Source organism: Cimex lectularius, unplaced genomic scaffold (assembly GCF_000648675.2).
Source record: "Cimex lectularius strain Harlan isolate CLEC.00 unplaced genomic scaffold, Clec_2.1 scaffold56, whole genome shotgun sequence".
Classification (NCBI taxonomy): Eukaryota; Metazoa; Arthropoda; class Insecta; order Hemiptera; family Cimicidae; genus Cimex; species Cimex lectularius.
This window is the reverse complement of record NW_019394202.1, coordinates 1,025,686-1,052,251: the sequence shown is the minus strand read 5'-3', so window position 1 is coordinate 1,052,251 and position 26,566 is coordinate 1,025,686. Positions and strand designations below refer to the sequence as shown.

At 32.7% G+C, this 26,566-nt stretch overlaps 1 protein-coding gene across 6 annotated transcripts in view; it reads left to right on the top strand.

Moving 5' to 3' along the window:
• Positions 1-26,293, top strand: part of LOC106666604 (homeodomain-interacting protein kinase 2) — a 64,897-nt gene extending 38,604 nt beyond the window's left edge. For 4 of the 6 annotated variants that reach the window (XM_014393889.2, XM_024230150.1, XM_014393892.2 and 1 more), the window contains 19 exons: positions 5,730-5,993; positions 6,081-6,293; positions 6,373-6,465; positions 6,566-6,784; positions 6,923-7,097; positions 7,169-7,392; positions 7,448-7,639; positions 7,707-7,985; positions 8,077-8,268; positions 8,363-8,545; positions 9,110-9,308; positions 11,299-11,405; positions 11,477-11,577; positions 13,674-13,839; positions 13,923-14,143; positions 14,201-14,410; positions 17,509-17,667; positions 19,077-19,241; positions 20,475-26,293. In XM_014393889.2, coding sequence (XP_014249375.1) covers positions 5,730-5,993; positions 6,081-6,293; positions 6,373-6,465; positions 6,566-6,784; positions 6,923-7,097; positions 7,169-7,392; positions 7,448-7,639; positions 7,707-7,985; positions 8,077-8,268; positions 8,363-8,545; positions 9,110-9,308; positions 11,299-11,405; positions 11,477-11,577; positions 13,674-13,839; positions 13,923-14,143; positions 14,201-14,410; positions 17,509-17,667; positions 19,077-19,241; positions 20,475-20,673 — 3,561 coding nt within the window. In that variant the 3' untranslated portion in view covers positions 20,674-26,293. The remainder of the gene's footprint in view (positions 1-5,729; positions 5,994-6,080; positions 6,294-6,372; positions 6,466-6,565; positions 6,785-6,922; positions 7,098-7,168; positions 7,393-7,447; positions 7,640-7,706; positions 7,986-8,076; positions 8,269-8,362; positions 8,546-9,109; positions 9,309-11,298; positions 11,406-11,476; positions 11,578-13,673; positions 13,840-13,922; positions 14,144-14,200; positions 14,411-17,508; positions 17,668-19,076; positions 19,242-20,474) is intronic. The other 2 variants (XM_014393891.2, XM_014393890.2) reach the window with 2 other exon arrangements.
• Positions 26,294-26,566: the final 273 nt, after the last annotated feature.

Sequence of the window (26,566 nt, the reverse complement as noted above, 5' to 3'; positions counted from 1 at the left end):
CTAATTAAATACAGAAAAAAGGTCGTGAGTTGGCTTAATTTTGTATTATCGTCAATAATAATTACGTTTCTGATAGATGGTCGTGGTAAAAAAACCTTATTTTAAGAAACAAAAAAAGCTATGAAAGCAAAATGTGTTTCTAATTTGCTGAGGGCATTTAACTATAATAAGAGTTTTTAACGATGGAAATTCCCCAATCATGGTTCCTACTGTTTGTTTTAACCTGATCGATATGAATAAATGTTAATTAAGCAGTAGCTCTACAAATACTTGATAACCAATATGAAACAAAAGAGAAAACATGAGCCCTCAGTTACAACTTGAGTCGCTTTTGACGGGGATTCACATGAAACGTCTTGATATTTGTATTGTATGTCTGAGAGTTGGTGAAAACATGATTTTTTTTTTTTACTATAATAAGCGCTTCGTCATGGTCATGGCCTGTGTTGTTTCTCTTGCGTTTGAAATCTTGGTCGTTACCGGTCATCCTTTTCTGCCTATCTTTGTTGGCCTGTCAGACGCGTTTCTGCATTTCGTCATCTTCAGTGTGGTCGGAAAGTCGATTGCCCCATTGTCTTGGAGAATGAACGCTTTCCCTTTTTGTCGTTTTTTTCCTTCTTTTCCTTCTTTTTTTAGAATTTTTAGTCAAATATAGCAGAGGTCTGGGTGAAGTTCAATATGCGCACCCCGATCCATCATTAGGGCTGCACAAGCTGCGAGCATTATTTTTTAGTCCCCTTCTGTCATGGAAAGACGGATTATGAGAAAACTTGTTTGAAGTCCGCCACTGTAGTATATGTTTTAAAATTGGCATAAATATCAAAAAACTAAACTTAATGAAAAGCGATCTGGCAGTGATTTATGAAGTGTCTTATAATTTTAAGAAATTAGTGGCTTCCAAATTCAACATTTATGGTATTCTTAATATAGAAACAATAATCGAAGATGGACAAAATTGAAGCTACTAATATGGGAAAACCGATTTTAGTTTGTGGCATACGCGCAAGAAAAATGTCAGTGTCCAAAAACTTTATTTTGGTTGTTGCGTGGAGACGAACATGTACTTCGGTCGTTTCCGATCTTTTTAGTCTGCACACCCTCGCTGTTTTGGTCTGCGGGATCCGCTTTGACTTTTCGCTATCTTGTTATGATGTTTGGCGTGTTGAAGAACTTAAGATGGTTTGGCCAAACAGTGAAAATAGACAGACCAAAACGCGGTGCGACGTACCTTACGTTCTCCCACCACACAAGTACAGCTACACTTGATACTACAGGCACACCGCGGGTGCGCTCGTTCATATACACACCCTAGGTGTGACTGTTTATTAACCACAAGCATAATAAGCTTCTTATATCGTGACTTGAGTTTAGGTCAAAATACTCTACCATTTTCGTTTCCCGTGTAGGATCCGTTTTTAATTGCATAGAACAATACGATTCAGAAGTAGGACTATTGATTTACATAGCAATTAGCTATGATTTGTGCTTATGTTCAATTTACCTCCTTTTTTCTTTTTCTGTTTCTTTGATGAAACATGGCACATTCCTGATTGCCTTGCTTCAATTCAGTTAAACTTGATTTGATCTGAGCAGTTTTGACACCATGTTTTGAAATTGACCCAAATTCAAGCAACATTCAACATCCAAGAAAAAGTTGATGCTGGTGGAAAAAGTCGAGGAAGAAATAAGGAAAATGTAACCAATGTATATTGGAAAAAAATTAGTCTTGCCCTACACTGTATTTGGACAGCAAAGGGCCTTGTGACGATTCATTCTAGTTTTATATGGCACTCTCCGAAATATTGGTCCTCCCAGATAGGTTTGAAACATCGTTTGGATAATTTTTTAGTTTCAATTAGTAGAGGTTGTTGTTCACAACCTTTATACAATTTATACTGTTGACTTTCCTATACATCCCTTTACCATGATTACCACCCATTCGGTTTCTAACTGGAATTCTATCCTAGGATCCACTGGTGCAAAAAGTGGAGGACAAGTCAGGAAAGATGCACCCAGTATAAATTATAAGTCAAAGACCTATCAACTAACCTTCCGTACCTTGCAAGCTGAAGTGGAATTCCCACATAAGACTTAAGAGACAACAGCATGGACAACTGCAAAGGTGTTTAGGACCAAAATCTGTTTTGACTGTCAAAATACAATTTACCCTATACATAACTTTGGCCATATGAACTGTGGAGTTTCACCAAGGTATGCAATATTCAGCGCATGCAATCCTTCCAATCAAACGTCTGAAGACAAATTGTCAAAGCTCCTAAATTAACCATAAAATAACTACGTAACAAACTTCTATCCACAATGACTTCAACATTCCGTTTGTCAGCTTTAGCTTCCAAAAGTTCCACACTAAGCTTTTGATCCATCCTAACCTTTCCCTTCCTGAGCACCTGCCACGATGGCCTCGTTTACCCTCGTATTGAGTGCCAGTGTTGGCTGGTTTCTCTTAACCTGTGCCCTCCTGGTGCAGTGCTGACCATAGGTCAGTGTTCTGACTGGGAGAAAAACTGAACATATTAATTGTGTTTTTTGATTTGGCTATAAATAATTATTTATACAAAAAAGTTGATTTTTTTAAAGGTTTTTGTTTGTTTTAGTGTGTTCAGAGAGTGTGTATTCCAATCCTATATAGTTTCAAGAATTACCATGTCAATTTTTTTCTTTGAAGGTTATTATGTAGCTCAGCTTTTTTATTCTTCGTTATCACTTACGTGGTCAGAACGATTTGTGCTTATATTCAGTTTATTTCAGTTTTCTTCTAATCATTTGTCGTTTTAGTTGATTGTTTAGAAAACTAACAAAACCTTACACTTCCCTGATCGTCTTGCATCAATTCAGTAAAGTGATTTGCACTGAGCGGTTTCGTCACCATGTTTTGTAATTACATTTTGCAGTACTTAAAGGATTAATCTGTGATTAATTAAATACTACTAATAAACTAATTAATTGATCTGTTTTTAAATCACTACATACATTAAAACTAATTTAGTTTGATAGATAGATATTTTTATTTACAACAAAAGAAAAGACTACTACAAAACAAATGTATAGGTATGTACAAGCATGGATTAAAACAGTCTGCCAGAGGTTGTTGCTAATATCATAAATGCCAATACGGAAATTTAAAAAATTGTAAAGAAAGTAAAAAATAAAGAAAGAATAAACAAAAAATAAGTAAATAAAAAAATTGATTAAAACAGCTAGTAGGTAAAAAAAATTCAAAGTTCACAATAGTAAGTAAATAAAATAAAACAAGAATACAAAGGTGTGGCTGACTTTGGAGAGCAATCCAGAGATGTAGTGTGTTGTATCAGTATTGCTAATTAAATTGATGGACCAATTCAAATCTGTACCTCCATGCATGGCGTGTGTATTCAATTAATTGATTCTGATCAAATATACCAACCAGATATTTAATTAGGAGATCCTTACTTAGAACAAAATTACCCAAATAAAATTGATGTGACCCCTCCTCGTATTCATTCCTCTGGAAAGTGAAAAACGGTTTCCAAGGAGCGGGAATTACAAAGGGAGCAAAGCCCAGATCCCATCCCCGCCAACCATGGAGCCAAGTTCAAATGTAATACCTCATATCTCTGTTTAATCAGTCAACGAAGCTCTCTTAAATTGTAATCTTTAAAATTAGCTTTGTTAAAATGAAATAATGCCAAAGATAATTAATTTCTTTGCACAGGGATAGGTGGATAGAAGATTGTATGCAAAAAAGGCATTTGTTTCTATTATATTGACATACTAAAATCAAACAAGATCAAGAGAGGTTTCCAAGTACAATAAATAGTTAGAAATAGCTGAAGGCAGAGAAAATAGTTTCTGGATGAAAAAACACTGGACTTTTTCAATTGATTCAAACTGCTGCCCTCCCCAAACGACACCATAGCAAAGGATAGAATGGCAAACAGCATCAAATAAATTGAATTTCACTTTGATTGAAATGACATCATTTGACATAAGTGACAACCAAGTTCAGTGTATAGCCATTTTTGCAGTGGATGCTTTCAGAGCAAGATGTTTAATCCGACAAGTTTTGGTGTGAAAGTCGCTCCCAAATATTTATATTCATTTACCACCTGGATCCTCTTGCTCTCAAATGACCAACTCTTTAAAGAACTCAAATTTTCCTCCTCTCCTGAACACCATAATCTTTGATTTATTCAGATTGACGGTCAAATTCCATTGTTGGTTACTAAAACTAATTTGTTTGCAATTCAAAACATTTAGCTCCTCTTGTATGATTTTTCTGGATTTGTAGGGCAACTTGTGTACCCTAACGACTTGAACTTTTCTCCTGAGTTCTATTATTGGTTTTCTTGGAAGAAGCAAACCAGTTGCATTTTTGAAAATTCCAAGAGGTCTGCATATAAACAACTATACAAACAATACAATCTAATTGAGGGTCCATAGGGTACGTGTGATATTCTGATACTCTTGTACTGCACACATTCATGTATATAAAATACATTCTGATTGAAATAAAACTGTTGAAACATCTATCACCAAATTTAGTATATATACAATAATAGGATTAACTGCAATAAGTAAAAGTATGTACAGCTTAACCCCGGTTTCTGGAGGTCCCCTCCAGAAACCAGAGTAGGGTACCCAAAGAATTGCTGCTGTGCTTGACCATAATTCTTATATTGGCCGGCATTCCTTTATGCTCCTACTGTGTATACACATTGAGAAACCTTTCTCTGCATGCGGAACACATATGCGAGCTTTTGCCCAAAAGTAAGTGTCCATATGTCAACTGTGTATGGCTAATTATGAGTCTGGTTAGTTTAGGGTAACAGCTTAATACATTTCAGGATGAAAACCATTGAATATTATATTATCTTTATTTACACAGTCACAAACACAAATACACAATACCAATCTCGTAAAGCCTACACTATTCTGTCTTTTTGACTTCCCCCTCTGCTTTTATCCCTCAAGTCCTTTCAACACTGTCGAGTGGGGGCCTTCTCCAGATTATCCTCGTACCCTTGAGTTAGGGTACCTTACATTAGGAAGATCCTTCTCTGCGGTGTAGATTATTTGGGGCTTACCTGCCAATCGTGCTTATGATGCACAAGCGCTTTTCAGACGACCCAGTCCATTGACGCTGCCACCTTTTCTTTACCATTTTCTTTAGTGCACGTTTAGCGTCAGCGAGTCAGATAATGATAGAAATGTCTGGTGTGTGAGCTGTCCTGGCTTTCGCCGCATTGTCTGAACGTTTGTTACCTTCCAACCTAACATGTCCAGATACCCAAACAACTCTACCTATTTTCTATTTTTATCTGTCCCTAAAGGCACACAACGTACTCAATGAATCAGAGCACACAAGATAGGATGAATCTCCCCGATACAGCTCGGCGGTGTAGCACTCCCCATATATTCTGTTATTTCTATCTACACATATGTATCTCAATATTAGCTTCATTTTTATTTTCATTTAAATCAGTCTATCATGTGCACTATTTTTGTTATATCTTCATTATATTAATTTGATATATTCTAAATGAGAAAATATTCATTTGATCTTTCTGTTACTTTTTCACAACATTCCATGTTTGTGAACTCAAGTTAGAATATAAAAACAATTAGTGGTTTATCCTGGTACTTTCATTGTGGCCGTAAAGCACTTGTCCTTATTTTAAATTGATATTAAGGTATTTTGTTTGTTTTAATTTTCCTATTTATTGTTCCAGGGGGACATGTTTTACCCATCCCAGGGAGGAATCGAAACTATTTCGGGGGCAATACACAAAAAAAGGAAACTAGATTTAAGTGATTCTGGGTACGCAGCCGTTACTGAACAGCATTTCGTCCAACCAACACACAACTCAAGGTTGCGTAATGTGCACAACATCCATAAAAGTCCAAGTCAGACTCAATCACAACTATCATCACAAAATTTTATCCATGCGTCAACTATCAAACTATTAGATACATATCAGCGGTGTGGCCAGAAGGTGAGATTTTTTACATGATAATTACACAATATTTATTATTACGCCATATGATGTTTTCTATATCAGCTCTGATTATTCTATGTACAGCGCAAATCTTGTGAAGGTAATGGTGATCGAGTCGAAGGTAATCCAAGTGGTGACGCAACGGCGGGAGGCAAGGGAGGTGGCGGGGGTGCCGGTGGGGCATCCCACTCAGCCACCCCAGATGGAGACTACCAATTGGTACAACATGAAGTGTTGTACTCAATGACCACACAGTATGAAGTTCTCGAATTTTTGGGACGTGGAACATTTGGCCAGGTAAGAATTTTTTTGTTATAACAAAATGACGTACAATGTTTTGTTATAAGCTAACTTAAGCTGTTAATTCTCGTTTTAGGTGGTGAAGTGTTGGAAGAAAGGGACAAATGAAATTGTTGCTATCAAAATTCTTAAAAATCACCCTTCCTATGCTAGGCAAGGACAAATTGAGGTAAGTTACTTCAATTGTAAATTATTTATAATTATAAAGTCAGTATGGTTTTAGTTGAAAAATTTGTATGTGCAACTTATGCCTAAATAATGTTTTTTAGGTTAGCATTCTCTCCAGATTAAGCCAAGAAAATGCCGATGAATTCAATTTTGTCCGAGCTTACGAATGTTTCCAACATAAGAACCACACATGTCTGGTGTTTGAAATGTTGGAACAAAACCTGTATGATTTCTTGAAACAGAACAAATTTAGCCCCCTACCACTAAAGTACATACGTCCTATTTTGCAACAGGTTTTAACAGCCCTTCTCAAACTCAAAGTAAGTGAATTAATTCGTCACTACTTATAACAATTAAAATCAAATAGTGTGTAAAAAATTACATTGTATCATAAACTTTTCATGTGGGTAAATGACTATAAGGTAAGGTAAATTAATTTTTTAAATTGTACTTTCCAGCAATTAGGTCTAATTCATGCTGATTTGAAACCAGAAAATATCATGCTTGTTGATCCAGTTAGACAACCTTATAGAGTAAAAGTTATTGATTTTGGTAGTGCATCCCATGTCTCAAAAGCTGTCTGCAACACATATTTGCAAAGTAGATATTACCGGGCCCCTGAAATTATACTCGGTAATTAAACAAAAATTAAATTAAACTGTTGTTTGTTTCATTTATTAACTCAAGCTTGTAATCTTTTACAGGTCTCCCTTTCTGCGAAGCAATTGACATGTGGTCTTTAGGGTGTGTTGTTGCTGAGTTATTTTTAGGTTGGCCTTTATATCCAGGGTCATCAGAATATGATCAAATAAGGTATATTTCGCAGACACAAGGTTTACCTACTGAGCACATGTTAAACAATGCTTCAAAGACCACCAAATTTTTTTATCGTGATATGGAGAGTACTTATCCTTTTTGGAGGCTTAAGGTTAGTTGCTTAGTTAATTATTAACTGGATATATTGTATAATCTTTTGATTTTAGACACCCGAAGAGCATGAAGCTGAAAATGGCATCAAGAGTAAAGAAGCAAGGAAGTACATATTCAATTGCTTAGATGATATAGGACAGGTTAATGTTCCAACTGATCTAGAAGGTGGGGAACTCCTGGCTGAAAAAGCGGATCGTAGGGAATTCATTGATTTACTGAAACGTATGCTGACTATGGACCAAGTGGTAAGATATTTTAAATTATTAAAATACTTTTAACAAAAAAGTTAATTTGTTTTAATTATGTCAACAGGAGAGACGCATAACACCAGGCGAAGCGTTGAACCATCCATTTGTAACTTTGGCACATCTTGTTGATTATGCACACTGCAATAATGTAAAGGCAAGTGTTCAAATGATGGAAGTGTGTCGTCGTAATGTTTATGGAAGTACTGCTGGAAACCAACACCAGCATGCCACACAGTCTGCTCCATTGGTTGCAACTTTGACCTTTAACAATAATCTAACTAACCAGGTTCAGCGGTTAGTGAGAGAACGAGCGAACCATCATCAACCAACATTTGACAATCTGGTATTTAATTAAACCATTCTTAAAATTTATTCAGTTCTATGTAAAAAACAAAAAAATTGACAGTATTATGACACAAAAATAATCTTTCTAGTATCCAGTTTATCAAAGACAAAGTCAATTTTCTGGAGTTGGACGAGGAGATATTACCCAACCACAACTTGTTTCTTCAATACTTTGTCCACCCACTTATCAAAGAATTGCCTCTCCTGGAAAACATGTTACTGTTGTTGCTCAACAGCCCCCTCCTCAGTTGCAACTACAGCCACCTATCCTATCCCAACAAGTAAACAATATGTTGCATTTGTTTATAATTAAAACTGATATAATTTCTGTATAAGTGCGTTTACCAATCAACTAACTCATTTTAATTAAATTAGGTTGGAGGTCAACAGCAGTATGTGCCTGTGTCTATGGTTGAACCTTCTTGGGCAGGAAACCGTCAGATGGCCATGGTTCCTTCTTGGCAAGGAATAGCAACTCAACATAGCATACAACAACCTATGCTACCTGGCCAAGAATGGGGAAGACCTCTCCTCGTACAATCTGCGGCACTCATTCAGGTATAATATTACAAACTCTAACATGTATACTATGAGGGCACAATACAATGTCCACTGCTTAGATCTTCAACCACTTGTTTTCTTTAGTACAAGTGTACATTTTATGTTCCCACACTGGGAACAACAGAACTGAGCGTTGATGTTTAATAACAATGAGCTTAATTTCTATTAACCAAATCAGTACTGGTTGTTAAACAAGGAATGAATAATCACTAATTGATAGAAAATGCTGAAATATTCAATTGCAGTAAATATTCTGTTTGTTATCTTTATTCATTTATTTATTTATTTATTTTTTAACACAACTTACTACATTTCAATATACTAATTTTATCATAAATTTATATTAGTGGTATTGTTATTGTCTCTTTTATCATCATATCATGGATAATCCTATTAATTAACATAATAATAAGCTTTTTTTTTAAATAAAAACTTGCCAAACACTTTACACAACTAAAAAGAGGTTGCTCGTCAAATTTGTCCTTTTTGTTTTAATATTATTGTCCGCTGTACAATTGGTAATTTTTTTTGTTTTGTTTTTTAAATACCAAATTTCTTTAGGACCAAGGAAGACCCGTATTCACAGATGTATACGATCGAGTAGTGGAGAGTCCAAATATGGAATGGGGGAAAAGAAATGTTACGAAGCACTTAGCACCTCCTGTACCTCACCATCACATATCACTTCCAAGGCATGACAAGAAAGATCCACTTCACTTGAGTCCAGTAAAGAAAAGAGTGAAAGAAGGGACCCCACCAAGTAATAACTCAATAAAATTATTGTCTTTTTTTTTTTAGAAAGTATTAAGTAGCTTAATCTATTTTGTGGTGAACCATTTGGGTAGTATTGAATTTTAGTAATTAGGATTTGGTAGAAGGAATTTGGAATTGCCCTACAATACAAAATACTCTGCTACATTATATCTTTAATAAAAAAGAAAATTTCTGATAGAGAGTAATAAATCGGGCACATTTAACACTACCAAAAAAGTACATATTTTTACATTTAACAATCTTATTTCCAGTTTCAATTGTTAATAACCAATTATATAATCCTTAAGATTCCATTTCAAATTACATGTATTAATACTGTTTTATTAGTAATAACTGCTTTAATGGATTTTACTGCTGTGTTCACATAATAATGTAATATTTTTCCTTCTGATTAGGTTGTCCTTAGTTTTGCTGTTACTAATTTGTTTACCAGAGTACCAGAAAAGTTTGTGCAGGATTAATCATTTTTAAGATTAATTTGCTTTTTTAATTTTTGGGTTTTTGTTTTAAAAAAATTACTTTTTTTAGTAAATTCATTACTCATTTAAACATTTATTCGGACATTTTGGGCATTTACACCCATCAGTATCTTTTTTCTTTTTTAAATGATTAAATTTTTCATTGAATATAGTTTTTTTTAAAGATTTACAACCATTTTGCATTGATAAGTTTTTATTATTTTTATTATTATAAACAAAAACCAAAAAATTGTCACAAAATTAGTTTAGAAATATTTTATTCAGGGATATAGTCTCCATCAGGATCTGTAACTTCCTCCCAATGTGTTACTAGCCCAGTTATGCCCTTCTTATAAAAGTTTGCGGCCCGGAACTAAAAAAATAAATTCAGTTATTTTCCAGCTGTCTGCAATATCGAATCCTAATTGCATATATGATTGTCCAATGCTAACAAAAGGTGAAAGTCAGATGGAGCTAGGTCTGTCAAGTAAGGAAGGTGTGGTTGAACTTCACTAGTTCCATTATCACCTCTGGCTCTATGGGTCTCCTGTTTTCCTGTTGAAAAATTACAACTCTCCTGTTCACGAGAGCAGTTTCTTTCTGGGCCGGGCAAGAGATAATTGTTGCAGTTGGCTTGAGTAGATTTCTGCAGTGATGGTCTGGCCATGTGGCAGAACTCGTACTGTACAATGCCTGCCATACTCCACCAAACATAAGGCATCACCTTTTCTTGATGAATATTTGGCTTTTATATCAATGGGAATTTGCCGACAGTAGATTGTATGACCACCTGTTGTTACTGTACAGGATCCATTTTTCATTGCATGTGACAATCCAGTCAAAAATGTCTACTTTGGGACATGAAAGCAATGAAAAGCATGTTCATGATGATTTGATTTGGTCAGCAACCACGGCTTTCCAGATGGACATAAACTAGAGCAGATGGTTTCACCGGTTGCAATTGAACACTCTGGCAAGCTCTTGACACGTTTGACTCAAATGAAGTTCGATTGCTTCCTTTCGTCCTTCAAGAATGTATACCAGACTGTGGATCAATTTCAATGCCCTCGTTCCCATAGGTAAACTTTTTGAACCATGTTTGGGCAGTGTGCTCACTTATAGTTTCATACTCGAATGCAGTGCAAATTTTACGAACTGTGTCTAGTACCGAGCTTAAATTCATTCAAAAAGCGCACACAAGTCATGAGAAAGAAAATACACCTAGTCCTTCTATGTAAATAATAATGTTGATTAACGGTATTAAAACAATAAAAAATGAAAAACCACATAAACTTTTCTGGTTTTACAATGTAAACATCAGTGTTTTATTAATTAATATTTTAGATCATTTTATATATAAAAAATGCACTAATTTTATTGTCACCACTTTGCAGCAATGTTGATTTTTTTAACCTAAAAATATTAATGTTCTACATAATAATCCAAATAGCTTATTTATCATAGATAAACTTCTAAAATTAAAAGTTTTTTGTTATTTATTTTTTCTTTATTTTTCAGTTGAATGTAATGATTTGCATTTGAGGAATCGTCACAGTCCTAGCCAATGGTCAAACCAGGTGATCAGTTCTCAACATACTTCTCTACCTCATGTACGCTTTAAACAAGTACAACAATTTTATCGATATGATTTTATTGAAGATGACAAAACAAAATCAACAACCATTTTATTTTTCAGACTTCTAATCGCCAACAGACAATAACAATACACGATACCCCATCCCCAGCTGTTTCTGTGATTACAATCTCTGATAGTGAAGATGAGTCATCAGCAAAATGGTAATTTTATTTTATTGTTATGAAATTTGTTCCATCACGCGACCAAGCCATAAGCAAACTATCGGGTGCATGTGCATTTGAGTCTGGGCTTTCCAACATCCTACAAATCCAAACTTGTATACAAACCATTGCTACAACATGTTTGTAATGGTTTTTTACTTTCAAAACAGACCGAGGATTTTGCTATAGTCTGGCAATCAGAGACTACACAGATGTTTCCCCATGCTTTTGCTCTTGTCAAATCGGCAATTGTTTACTTATAACTAGAGACCAGTTTTGTATGCACTAAAAAAACCTTCAAATATTTAATTAATTTGCTCCCAAAATATTAAAATGTGGAGGATGATTGTCAGATACATAACCCAATTAATAATTGAATAATTTATTTTTAATATACATTTTTAGGTGTTGTATATATTCTTGAAAAGGAATAGAACAGAAAAATCACAGTTATCAGTCACATAAAAATCATATAATTAGAAAGAAGGGTCATCATTGGCCCCTAAGGATTCAAACCTCACATACTTAATTTTTCGCTAATTCTTAATTTTTCCATAAAATATACAAAATATAAAATACAAGAGAACTGACACTGACTATTTTTGTGTTTCAAATGAGGCCCCTATTTCCTTCCATAATTCGACTACTTCAAGAAAATTAATTCTTCAAGAAAGGCAAAAAAATATGACCAGAAGTTTTGGAAAGTGGGCCTTATATAAGATGACAATTATTCAAGAGAATTCTATTGTGTCAGTTTGTTTGCATTAATAAAATAACGTAATAAGGTAAAATAATAATCAAAATATGAAATTTATGCAATATTCTTCAAATAAGACTGAAATATGAAACGGTAGACGAGTGAAATACATATTTTATCAGCGTGGATCATCAGGAATTAAGGTGGCCTCTTTGTCTCAAAGGTGGCAACATTTTTAGATTTGAGCCTGTTTGAACCGTTTGTTAGGGAGAGCTAAAAAGGTAGAAAATTTCAAAAGGTATAAGACAGGATCGGATTGACTCTCAATATCACATCACCGGATGTGTTTGTGGCAATTAAGTTCAAGACGTGGATCATCTCTTGTTCCGCTGCCCTGTGCTGGATGTAAAAAGAGCAAATCTGATACAACACCACTTGCTGATTGGATCGGACTGGCCATGTACTCAAATAACAGTATATAAACAATATAACAATGTTTAAACAATTTGCTAAAAAGTGTAACTTGCGGAAAATGAACAATATAAAATTAATTCATTTTAAATTTTATTGTATAAGTAGGAGGTATAATATGATGTAAAAATTAACAATGTATCTATTTATTATAGATATTATAACATGTAATACAATAGTGATCATGTAGAAAAAATTAATGAATAAATAAATGCAAGATAAAATAAATCGAAACAGATGGTTTAGCATAACATAATTGGATGCAAAACAGATACGTGTGGCATGGCTCATGGAATACTACATAACCATTCCATGAAATACACTTTCAAAATCGACCCACCGACTCTGTTTCAAAACTGCTAGACAATTATGCACCGCAACTGTCTGTCAGGTCCCACTCTCAAGAAAGAAATGACCCGCCAACTCTGTTTTCCTCTTGGTAAATGCTTCAGTCAAAACCACTACATGTGTCATAGGCCTTAGCACTGCTAGAATATTGACAGCATTACGTTTTATGTCAACTGCAACCCTGGCCCCTCTAACCATTTCCTTATTACTCACTGTACAAGTTGGGTTTAAAATAATCCTGTAAATATCTGGACAGAGGTAGTAAGGATGAGTGCATTTAGGAAGAAGCCAAACAATCAATTCTCGGAGATGAAATGAAGTGTGGAAACATGAACCTTGCAAACATGAGGGAAGGTACCATTTGACTGTAGGAGTCTGAGATTGGTAAAAAGCTTTCTAACAGAGTTATGAATCTGTATCAGTCTATGTTTGAGCATATGCAGTCAATAAATCAAGGAATAGTTGGCAGCTAGTTTGTGATTGCATGTTGGAACAAACCTATTATTAAATCCTAACAATAGAAACCTACTTTTACCTAAATTGATTTTATTTTATTTATTTTTTTTTTTTTTTAATGTAGTCCACAACAAAACAATGTAACCAGTACATCTTCATCTACCACAAAGCAGTCAACCACTCAACACCTTAGTACTGGAGCTAGTTCTCGAGGACGTAGCAATGTTATTTCATGCTACACAGTAGGTGACAGTGATAATGAGGAAGTTAGCCCCAATGCTAAACAGCAGGTAAGCTTTCCTTTTCAAAATAATCAAATATACTGCCACTTTTATTATGTATCTACTAATATTAACAATATTAACTGCCTAAGGTACAACAACATCCTGCAACAACTAGATGCTCACCTGTAAAAATTACCTCAACTACATATGGTTTGAGCCCTAAAACTAGTGGTGGACAGTATCACCAATCTAGTCCATCAAAACCTGGTGACTTCCTACATTACTTTAGGGAAATTAAGCACGAACCACATTATAAATACATCTCAAGGGGAGAGGAAACAAATCAATGTTGCCCAATTGTTGAGAATGGGTTAGTTTTGATTGTAGTTTATCTAAACAAAATGTGTAACATTTTCAATTTTTACAGATATTCTACAAGCAGCATATCACAATCACAAAAGAAAAGGTTACTTGCAAAAGCCCAGTCTGAATGTATGCTCAGCGGCGTGGTCACCAAGCAAGAACCGCCCAGTGAACTTTATCACCAACCTGTTTGCCATGGACACCCGACAACTCTATGTAAAGAACCTTACCACTATGTTGCCCAGGAGCAACATATAGTACTGCCCTATACAAGGTATATATTCTCGAGGTCACAGCATCATTTTATTAAACTTTAAATTGCCACAATTTGTAGTTTACCAAGCGACAAGCAAGAGTGCATAATAATTATATTTAGTATTCTCCAGTTGACATGACCATTGTTGTTTTAAACCATTACAAATCAAACAATCAGTAGGAGGGGGTATCAGCCTCACCCAATTAAGGAATAAGCCGTGTGTAGCTGAAACATAGCCACCTACTTTTAGGAAATTAAAGGAAGGTTGCTCAGTGTGTCCAACTTCACTGAAAGGTGTCATTCCTTGGCTCCATATAGAGAGAGCATGTAGGGAAGGCATCCGATACATAAATTGTAGTGAACATGGAAGCAAGCCTTCCCTCTTCCAAATTTTGAAGTAAATGTCTATTTTACTGTATATATTGGGTGTGTATGTAAGTTTTTTTAGGTTTTCTGAATAAAAGGTCAAGCATTAAAGTATGAATGTGTGATGTTGTGACCGTTAGCCAATGATTATTTGGAGATCATGAGATGTGGTCTGATGTGACATAGGTTTTAGAGAAAAATATTTTTTTTATCATGCCGTTTCGATCTTTATTGAGATCATCTTCAGGGCCTGGGATTTATAAACATTGTTTAAATTTTACAATTTAAAAAATGAAAGTCAGTCGGTTATTAGTATCTCAAATAAATGTTAAAACCTAATAACCACCAGCTTCGAGGGTCATTTGCTTTGGCAGCTTCAAAGTCTTCCGACTCTGCCGTACATTGCTCCTTTTTTTCCTTGCTTCTTTGGTTGAGGCCATAAATTGGGCTTAACTTCTTTTCAGCCGAAGCAAATCAAGTCCCATCATAGCCTAGATAAGGAGTGTCCAGGATCTTCAACTTTTCGTTGAAGCACTTGCTACTGGAGTTCCTTCCTGCACTGGATGATGCTGGTGGGACCGATCTTGTTTTTTCTTCATGTTGACTACTGGATTCATTTTCTTGAATATGCATTTACATCAATCCATTGTTGAAAACTAACATGGGATTACACTAATAAACACATTTCTACTTTAGAAACAAAAAGTAGATAAAAACAAACTGTCAATGTTGTCACAAACTGCACTGACACAGTGACAAAACGATAAAAGCAATGACGTTTAGTGAAACAAAACAAAAGAGATGTTACTCAAAGACATTACAAGGTTATAACCATAGATATTTAATATACTGAGTGAATAAAGGAAGTTTTTTTACAACTTTTTTGATCACTGATCACGTTGCTACCTAGGTTTTTTTTTTCTTTTTTTTTAATAGAAAACTAAATTGATTTTTATTTATTTGTATTTTTATTTTTTTAATTCAGCATATCAAGGTTTTTTTTAATTAATAGAAGTAATTAAGTAGCACATTTTTTACAAATTGTGGGAAAAACTTTTTAATAGTAAATTTTGGCAATTTGTAAAAAATCAAAGAGTAGGTTAGAAAAAATTTCCTACCAGCAAAATAAGAGTTCTTTAGGTGGTAAACATATGTCTAAAAAATAAGTGGATTGGTGGATTGGACTTGCCAAGATAAAAACCCTGAAAAACGCCGTTTTTGTTAAGGGGCAGACTGTTCCCCTTAAGTGGTTGTCTAGGGAGCAGAACAAATAAAATAATAATAATAAAAAGAAAACAAAAAGAAAAGAGCAAAGTCTGAAGAGTTGGGAGGGTGGGTCATCAACTTGGTGATTTTAATCTTGAGTGAGAGCAGCCGTGTGAGACCTTGTGTTGCCATTGTGAAACAAGCGTTCCAAATATTCACCAGGGCTGGACATTTTTCCTTCAACGCTACCCTAAGACATTCTAGCTGGGCACAGCATGCTTCTTCTGTAAGGGTTTGTGGAGGTTACAGGTCCCAATAAATTATTCCTCGAATATCTCACCCAGACAATATGACTGGATGCATTTCATTTTTGCAAATGGTCCTATGGTGTTTTACTTTTGTACACACGACCCACTTCTCATCCCCAGTAACGAAATAGAAAATAACCCTTTCCGATTTATTCCTATTCGGGTGTGAAACTCCAGTCATGTGGTCACTTTTACATTATCACCGTAAATTTCACAAAAATTTAGGCATTAATTCGCTGCCCTATGCCAGAGATTGAACTCATATAACAAGCAATGCCTTATATGAATTGTAGTGGCCACTTGTAGCTACCACATGTTGGTGGTATGGCATGTTCTCGCCCTCCACTCTGCAGCCAATCAGAGTAGGGCTCTTCCCTATATAAGCAGGGGCACTGCCTCGCTGGAAGCAGACTCGTCAGCTCGACGAGATCTCAACCATCACAAATGTAACACTAGACTCGTCAACCTGATGATCCGTCGCTGAAGGAACACCTTGGACGACAGCAAGTACTCGCAGCATTAGCCTGTCTTGCCTTCTAAACAGCCGACTTGGCCGTACACGCCAACTGCTGCCCCTCGGCTAATTGCTGTACTCCAATACCTTCGGCCTTTGTGGAGTCAACCGACTCACGGCCCCCGGACCTCAGCCAATGGTTTACTCATGGTCACAGACCACCACCAACGGCGCCACGCACGCGGTCTCGGCCTCGATTCATCGTCACGCCTTCTCTACACAACACCGGCCCTTTTCAGGGCCACAAAACTCCGTCACTAAATGAATTTTATCCACTTCCATGACGTTCGTATTGCAGTTTATTCTGACTTCAGATCAACCTCCTTTTTTGTAACTCTTTTAATACAGCTTTTCCCACCCAAGAGTTGGGGGCTAGCAGATAATAAAGAAAAGTCGAATTTTGAACAAATTAAAACACTGAAGCACACTCCTAATAGTATTGATATACCAGAGCGTTATATGGTTCTCTTTTTGTTTAACTCCTTAGAACAAAGATTCTTTGTGTTAGGCGTTTTTGCTTCACTTCACTCTCGCTTTCTCGAGTCTCAACTCCTTTGATCTGAATTTGCACGACCCTCGTCTGGAGTCTTTTTCTTCTGTTGGATATTTATGGCCTATTAGCCCTCGCTTGACTGTCTTGAGACCCCCGCCCCCATCACTTAAAAATTAAAATCTAATAGAATACAAATTTTTCTAATAGTACTGACTTGATTCATTTTAAGCAATGAAAAGAGGGTTACATACACAATGGGACATAAACGAGCTGACACAGGTCGAGATTATCATAGAGGGCAACCACCTGCAGCGCATACATCACGGGACCAACATGTGATTGCAAAACCATGGCCACCTCAAGCAATACCACTTCATCAACCATATAGGTAAATTACAGTTATCTTGTAAATAATATTTGTAACAAAAACAACCTTATGTCAAACATTAATCACATTTAAACAATATATGTTACTCGTTTGCCTAACCTGACTTTCCCCATATATGGGATTCATTTCAGAACGACATGTCCAAAAATCTAAAGAAATGTGTGGTGTTTAGTGACCGTTAATCGATAATTATTCAGAAAGTTTTTTTTTTGCATACTAAAAATCAAAAATGGTTTGGTTGTAAAAACAAGCCTTTTAAAAAGAAAATACGTACTATCTAATTTTTAAAAAACAATTATTGAATTGAATATTGGAAAAAAAAATATATATATATTTAATATATGTACATTTTAAAAAAAATAAAAGGTTTAAGAATGAAATCAATGAAGAATTGTGTGGTGATTAGTGACCATTAATCGATATTTATTTAGAAACCGGCAGTCTGGTGTGATGTAGGTTTCAGAAAAACATTTTCTTTATCGTGCCAACGTTTCGATCTTTATTGAGATCATCTTCAGGGCCTGGGATTTACAAACATTGTTTACATTTAACAAATACATCAACTCATCTCAAAGAAGCCGACGCCTTATACAAAAATGTCTTTTTTCTATACCGACTTCCTTTCCCACCCCTTCAAAATCCAACGTATATAAACATAAAACAGCAAAATCTCACTGGCACTCTCAACACGACATGCAAGAATGGCACAATTACACAGAAGACAAACACTTTGAGTGAGTAGAAATACTTTGATTGAATATATAAAAAAAATATATATATATTTTGCATTGTATAAATTCACTATTCCTCATCAAAAATGTAATTGTTATATGTAAACAATGTTTGTAAATCCCAGGCCCTGAAGATGATCTCAATAAAGATCGAAACGTTGGCACAATAAAGAAAATTTTTTCTGAAACCTACATCACACCAGACTGCATCTCACGATTTCTAAATAAATATCAATGAAGAAGGAAGAAAAAAGATAAACTGGACATGATCTTTAGGCGTAGCAGAATGGAAGGTCAAATGCTACTTTTTGTGCAAATGGGTTTAATCAGTACAAAGTAAATAAAGGAAGTAAACATGCATTATTTAATGTTTATTTTGACTACAACAGCTCCTAATTACTTATAACTAATGTCGAAAGACAATGGATTTAATTTTAAGCTAAATAAATTGAGTGGTGTGTTATTTTTGTTCATCAGTGTATATGAAATAATGACAGAGCATTAATACATCATCACCCTTCTTAGAGCTAGCAATAATAAACATTTTTTAGTTATGAAAACTAATGGCAAATGGAAGGCGGCACTATTGGAAATAATTTAGGGATTGTTTATTCAATTTTAGAACCATTTCAAATATGTATCGATGAAGATAACATTAACAATTTGTTTCAATTTTAGGCAAAGTGGGTCGCAGGTATCACCTCAAGGGGCTAGACTTTCTCCCCTAACCGGACAACCGATCTACCATCAGAGCGATATTTACAGACGTCCTGCTGTTTACGTAACAACAACTCAACCTGCTTACTTGCCTCCAACCCACCAAGTTCCACCATTTACGACTGGGTAAGTGAAATTAAAGTCTAAAATTAGTTTTTTTTGCTATATTAAATGAAAGGTTGCTCTTTGGCCGAATATCTCAGATAAAGCCATTTAAAAATACTAAGGTGCAACAAAATTATGCCAACACCAATATATTTTCTTCCTTTCTTTTAAGTTCTATGTATTTTATTATGTCTGTCTAAAATTATATAAAATAAGTTTTTTAAACAATTCTAATTAAAAGTTGTAAAATAGATTCAAGCAATGATATAAAAACGTCTCACATGGTGGGCATGTAACTTGTATATTTTAAATTCATATTTTGTTTATTTCACAAGTGGGGAGAACCAATAGTCTACTTCGACAGATAAGTATAGTACAAATAAATAACATATTTTATTTGAGCATACATATTTTGAATATGATATCAGTCAAAACATATTAAGACTAGTTCTTTTTGTAGTAGTGCATTGTTTCTCTATTTATAATTATTGTAATATTATTAGTATATTCAACTGCTAAATAATAATATCTAATATAAGGATGATAGAGAGAGAAAAAAAGACCTTATCAAAAATAAAACTCACTGTACTTGATGATAAGTACAGGGGTAAAAATTTGATTTGTAGCAGCCTGTGATGTGTCAGGTTGAAACAGTGGATGGTTTCGATAGTTGTAAATTTCCTTTCCAATATTGCCAGAATTTCGTACATCAGTGTTATTTTCATTGACAGAATGTCAAACCTTAAAATACTGAAGCATTTATGTTAAAAAAATGATTCATATATAGTAATGGATTAAAGCTGGTTATGGATGGACCGTGAGCTTTTCATTAGTCAGATTTCAGGGGATCAGTCAGGAAGACTTTTTATAAACTTTTTTTTGTTCAATATAATAATTTTCTAGTGTTTTTTCTCTATTGTGTCATGTAGGTTTAGATTATTTTTACATTTGTTCTTAACCATTTCCATTCGTCTACACCTGCTTATACTCCTGACTGATGTCCATCAAACTAATAAATGATTGAAATTATAGCAATAGCAATAGCATTGGAAGAGAGATAAAGAAACAAATTCAGTATAGCATAAAAATTGAAAACATTGTCATTTTTTCACTCAGCCCCTATGTGTCTTTATATATACTTATGTGCCCCCTCGCTATTATCAAACCGCTTCAATTTTTATCGTTGAATATTTAAGAACATATATTTATCATTTGTTAGGAAAAAACAAATATTTGAGGTTTATTTTTTCCCAGGAGAGGTGTCCCTCCACCAGCTCATCATTCATCAGCCAGACCGCTTTTAACATCCGGAGGGCATCCTTCACACCCTCTTCCAGCACATATGCAACCTACGGCAGTCTTCCCAGCTCATGCACAAGTTGCATCGTACGGTTATATAAGTCCAGCAAAACCACAGTATCCTGCACCACCTGCATTGTGGTTCACTGAATAATTTGCATTAATTTTATTTGTGTATAGCAAGATGTGTATTATATTCATTTATTGTAGCAAAATGCTTAGCTAAATTGCAATTATATTTATTTGTAATTGAAACAAATATACTATTTTTTAATATTTAAAAAAAATTTAAAAAACATTAAGGCTGACATTTAAGTTGGGAAATTATTGGATTTGTAAAACTTAAACTTGCGTCTGACAGTCAGCTATTTACTATGGGTGTAACTCCCCAAATTTATAAGTTAAATTGATATATAAGAATTTATTATATATATATGATAAATTATATAAACAAATATTTTTTTATGGTAGCATTGGCACAATGTTTTAATACCATTAGTTTTTTTCCTATAGTGTTTCTAATTTTATATATTAATTATGTGTTGTTCAAATATTAATTATATTGTATTAATTTTTGTATTTTCTAGATCAGTTTGAATGTTTAAAACTTCTTTCTTTCATTGAGATAACCCAAAGGGGTATCAAAAAAATAAATAACTTATGCACTGCTGTACTACTGCATGACAAGAATTATGAAATTAATAACATAATTTATCAGGTTTTTTTTCAGTGTTGTTAAAAGATTCTAACATCAAACGTTTTAATCATATAACATAGTTTTTGTACAAACAAGTCTAACCTTCTTGTGATACATTTTTTTTCACAAGAAAAGTAAAAAAAAAAAAAACAATAATACGTTGAAGATGAATTCTAGATATTTTTTGGGGTTTTTTCTCATCTCATGACTTAATAGTTGTGTTAATTAACTCTTATATCATTTGTAAATTGAGGATTTTCAGTGCAAATTGGTCTACTTTAAATTTAAGCCAGCTTAGACCATATAATCTGGAGCTACCTTTTGTGATATAGAAATTGCTTTACGTGTTTTTTTTTTGTTTTTTTAGTAAGTTCAATCAGTCAAGTGTTAATACTTCAATTTTATGAAATTTATTGCATGTTTTAGTTTTGTGTAATATGAAGTAGTTTGTTTTAGTGTTAACACTTCACTGTCAAATTGGTTTTGTGAACTGTTAATTAAATAAGACAACTTGATAAATGGTATAAGTTAATTAACTTATTTCATGACAATTCCATGAGTGTCCTAGATTCATTGCTTTTTGTAGTTTGCAAACAGCATTCAATAAAACAGTAAATATATCAGTATATAATAATAAATAACTATTATTATATAATTTTGAAAACTTTTAAAAAGTACATTGAGTACAAATTCATTTATATTTTATTCTTGTGATAATAAAACAAAAATGTATGTTATAATTTTTTAATTCCTACATTAAAAAAATTATGTGAAGGTCATTTTGTGTTGGACATTTTTCCTCATAAATTGGTCAATTATGTTTCATTAGTTTCAATATTTAAGTCATATATGTATATGTATAGTTGTTTAGTGTTGCATTAGTGCATTGATGGTTAATACTGTCAAATCTTAACTGAACGGTAATTTAGTTTCCTGGTGTTTTTATTTGATGGTAGTATTTCCCTTGGACTGTTTTCATTGTAAGGGAATGCTTAGTAATTTAAAGTGCTTCCCTTTGACAATTTATATTTTTGAATGATATCGTGAAAAATAACTTGACATTTCATCTGATTACGGCCATTAAAATTAATATATTTCATTCTTTTATATATATTGTTTAATGTATGAAGTGGTGTGCCTCTTCAGAACTTTGTAATAACATTGTTCATTTCATAGCAAATATGCATTGTGAGTACTCAAAATGTGATAACGAAATTTTCTCAAGCTGTATTTCATAGAGAAAAAAATTACTTCATAAGTATTTATTATTTTTTAATTGCCTAAATGGCAATTTAGGTGTAAAGTTAATGCCTTCAGTATACATTTTTTCCAAATTTATGAAGAGAAAAAAAATTAGCGTGAAATGTATATACTATAATTTAGGTTGAATATACATAATGTTCTATTAATTAAAGTTTACCATGAACGGTTATATTTTTAACTAAATATCTTAATATAGTTTATGAATTATTTTTATATTAGTAGTGTATAATAATTAGTCTTCAAACATCACATTCATTTAAATCAATTTAAAATTAAGCCTGTGCCTATTATTAATATAGAGCTATTGTTAGTTTGGATAAAATAATAAATATGTTAGATTATTATTTTATATTATACAAAACATAATCATGAGTGAAAGTTTTAAGTTTCTAATTACCAGCTGATTAAATAAGTAAGAGTTTTAATAACAAAAGTAATTTTCAAAATAATTCACACTTTTATTTTTTTTTTGGGGGGGGGGTCATGACGATAGAATCAAATTATTTTATTTGTAATATTTTGTTACGTTATATGATTGCTATAGGTGTTGGTGTAGGGGCAATTTAGATGGTAATGTAGAGTATTGAAACTAAAAAAAATGAAAAGGCTGTACGTTAAATATCTTGTGTAAGCTTAAGAAAGAACAGTGTTTTTTTTTTTTTTTAAGTCGCTACTACATGTGGATTATTGTACACTCCATAATCCGTCGTGTTTAGAATTATTTACCTAATGTACAGAACGGTGTGGCCTATTTTGATTTTATATATTTATGCAATGTGTGTTTATACTTTACTTGAAGGTATATTTTGCTTAAATAGTTAAATACTCAAAAGAAGTTTCCTATTATATAACTACTAAACAGAATATTATAAAAATTTAAGCATTTTAAAAAAGTGTATTATACTTTTTACACAATAGCGTGGAAATATTTTTAAAAACCTGTCATCGTCGTATGTAACTTGATTAAATTTTTAGAATTACAATGTCAACTAAAAAAGATTACAGGCAGGTGTGTGTACGTTCATATCTGTCTAATAACCTGAGGGTTTAATGTTTACTATTTAAACTCTTTTGATGTATTAAATGTACAAAAAAAATATTGAAAAATTTATTAAAGCCTTAATTAATACACCGAGTCTGATTTTCAATAACTGTATTTCATTTTGCGATGACTGAAGTTTTGAATATTGCAATTTTTTTCAAAAGATTATTGCAGAATTGAACACTAATCCATTATTACAAATGGTAATTCAATTCTTCAATTTATGCTTTTAGAGTAGATTTTTTCCATCTAAAGACAGATTTATTATTTCTTTTGTACCAGGGTACATTGAAATAAAGGATACAATATTTATATTTAAAAAAAAATATAATTAAATGTTCTAAAAAAACTATTAAACTGAATGTACTGTGTCTGGTATTTAGTTGTAACTATTTGCAAATTCTATACTGAAATTAGTTTGGGTTAATATTGTAGATCTGTTTGAAGACAAAAAAATTAGAAAGTTTCGTTTAAATTATTTTCTACAATCATAAATAATGTAAACATATTTTTTAAAGTGGTACAATTTGTCGCTTCGCTCGAGTTCATCCTATTTCTTTAAATTCAGTTCTGCCCCAAAACCACTTGAAACATTGTTTAGAGCAAATGTAATTTACAATAAAAATTTGAGACTTTTTAAAAATATTAATTCATTGTTGGTTTTAGTAAAATAAATATTGTGGTTTTTTTTCCCAAGGGTGCACAATTGATTTTGTGGGCCCTAAAGTTTTGATGTCAAATTTATAAAAATAATTTATTTGAAATGGGATAATTAGTGTAGTTAAATAAATTAATCCTTTACACAGGCCTTTATTTGTCAAAATTTTAATAATTTTAGGGTCATCTTATAATACATTAATTATTATAATTGTTCAAATAAATCCACTGTTATTTAATTACAAAACAGAAAGTTTCTTATTGATAAACATTACAGTTATTTACCTTGAAAAATATGTTTATATTTGTCTTATCTTATTATTAATATCGCCTTTTCTTAGGCATTAGTTTTTACTAATAATATAAAATCATTTAAAAAAGCTACCGTAATTAATATATATATGTAGCCTAATACTTTATTTTTATTAAGTATTCTAGATGCAGGGATAGTATATTGTGCCGAGGATTGTTAGAAAGTGTCAATGACATGATTCATCGCACTTGTGGTGTTTTTTGCAACCATGCAAATTACATTTATTCTTCATTATAGGGGTGATAGAAATTTGTAACAATGAATTGCCTTATAAAAATTATTAACCATTAGTTTTTAATCATTGTAAATATTAATAACTATATACTATGTATGACTGGTTGTTTATTATAGAATGTTTTTAAGTAATTATTTAGTTAGTTTTGTGAGTGTATATATTATATATATTTAAAAAAAAATTGAAAAGTATTTACCACCAATTATGGAGAGAAAGTTAAATGTTAGTAATATAATTAAATGTATGTAATATGCAGGTGTGGCTCATGCATTATTTTGTCCTTGGCATCATGTATTACCTATTTTAGTTTTAATACTGGTGGAATAGATAATTTTACGCTTCTATATTTTTTTTTAAACCTATTTGCATTAAACTTTTTTGGGAGTGGACTCGTAGCGTGTTAAATTGGTATATCTTATCATTTGATGGTAAATGGGGTAATCATATAGGGTTATAAAGTATATCATAAAAATAATTAGCTTTTAAACTTCCTGGCTATACAAAATAAAATACTGCCTAATTGTTTACATAGAATGGACCAAAATTATTCTTTGTGTCATTAATATTTTTGAAATTACATACAATAATGTGATTTTAGTTGTATAATCCAAGTAATATCGGTTTTTCTAATAAATGAATTATTTTCAATTAATTAAATGTTTAAAGAACAACCAAAGAACATTAAAGATATATAATAAAATTGTTCCTGCCACTATTGCATTAGACCTAAGCGTAAGATTAGAAAGTAGCTACATTTCTGGACATCTTGTGTTGATGTGGTTTCAAGAGACACATATCATTTCATATTTTGCATCATTTAGAAATTTATTATTTGATCGGAAATTGGAAATCATTTTTTTTTTTTTTAAATTGTTTATTATAAATACAACAAACCTAGCTTGGTTGATTTAGTGCTATTGAATTCATACACTGATTTTGCACCAACTTAATCTGTACCGCACCATCAGAATATCGCCTTTATACTATTTGTAGTAGTTTTAGTTAATAATTCTTTCAATATAAATTTTTGTGGTGAAGTCAAATAATTTTATTACATGCATATTCTATAGGGATATTTTAGCTTTTGTATCATCAAATATGCATTCTAAGCGTAACATAGCTCCATGAATCTTTCTTTATTTAGTAAAATTAAATTTTAGTATTTGACTTAATTTATTGTGAATTTATTTCCATATAATCTATTAAGTAGATTAGTTTATTACACAATAAAACTATTACAAATAATGCTATCTTTTTATAAGTTAGCCCCCAGTTTTAACAAGTTTATAGATATGTAATAAATGGTTATCATTGCAAAACTCAATTCTGCACTTTAAGAAATGTTCTAATGTTTAAAAGAATGTTTCATGGAGGTTTTGTAACTAGACAAATGTTTGAAAATTTATTTTCAAGGGGTGTAATATTTAATTTTAAATTTAGTTTGTCAAACATAATAAATGTTATACTCAGTTAAACCATGTTGGTATTATGTCATTCCCATTGTTATATATTTGATGTCGTTGAAAAATGTCTTGAAATGAATAATAAAGAATATGTATATGAATGATCAGGTGTAATGACATTTTTTTTATCTCCCGAGACCCAGTTCTTACGACCTATGTAGGTCTATTGTGGAACCCCATTTCAGTGCTGCTTTGCATGCTTTTCTTGGTGTGAGAATTGCTTTACCAAAATGGCTATACTGTATACGGGCTAGTAATATTTACAAAAGATGTGTTGATGTCTCTGGTTTCTTTGAAATAGACAGCATTTTTCTTTTTTGGCTTTGCCCATCTTCTTTAATTGGTAGTTAAGAGGGCTGATATAGAATCTTATAATT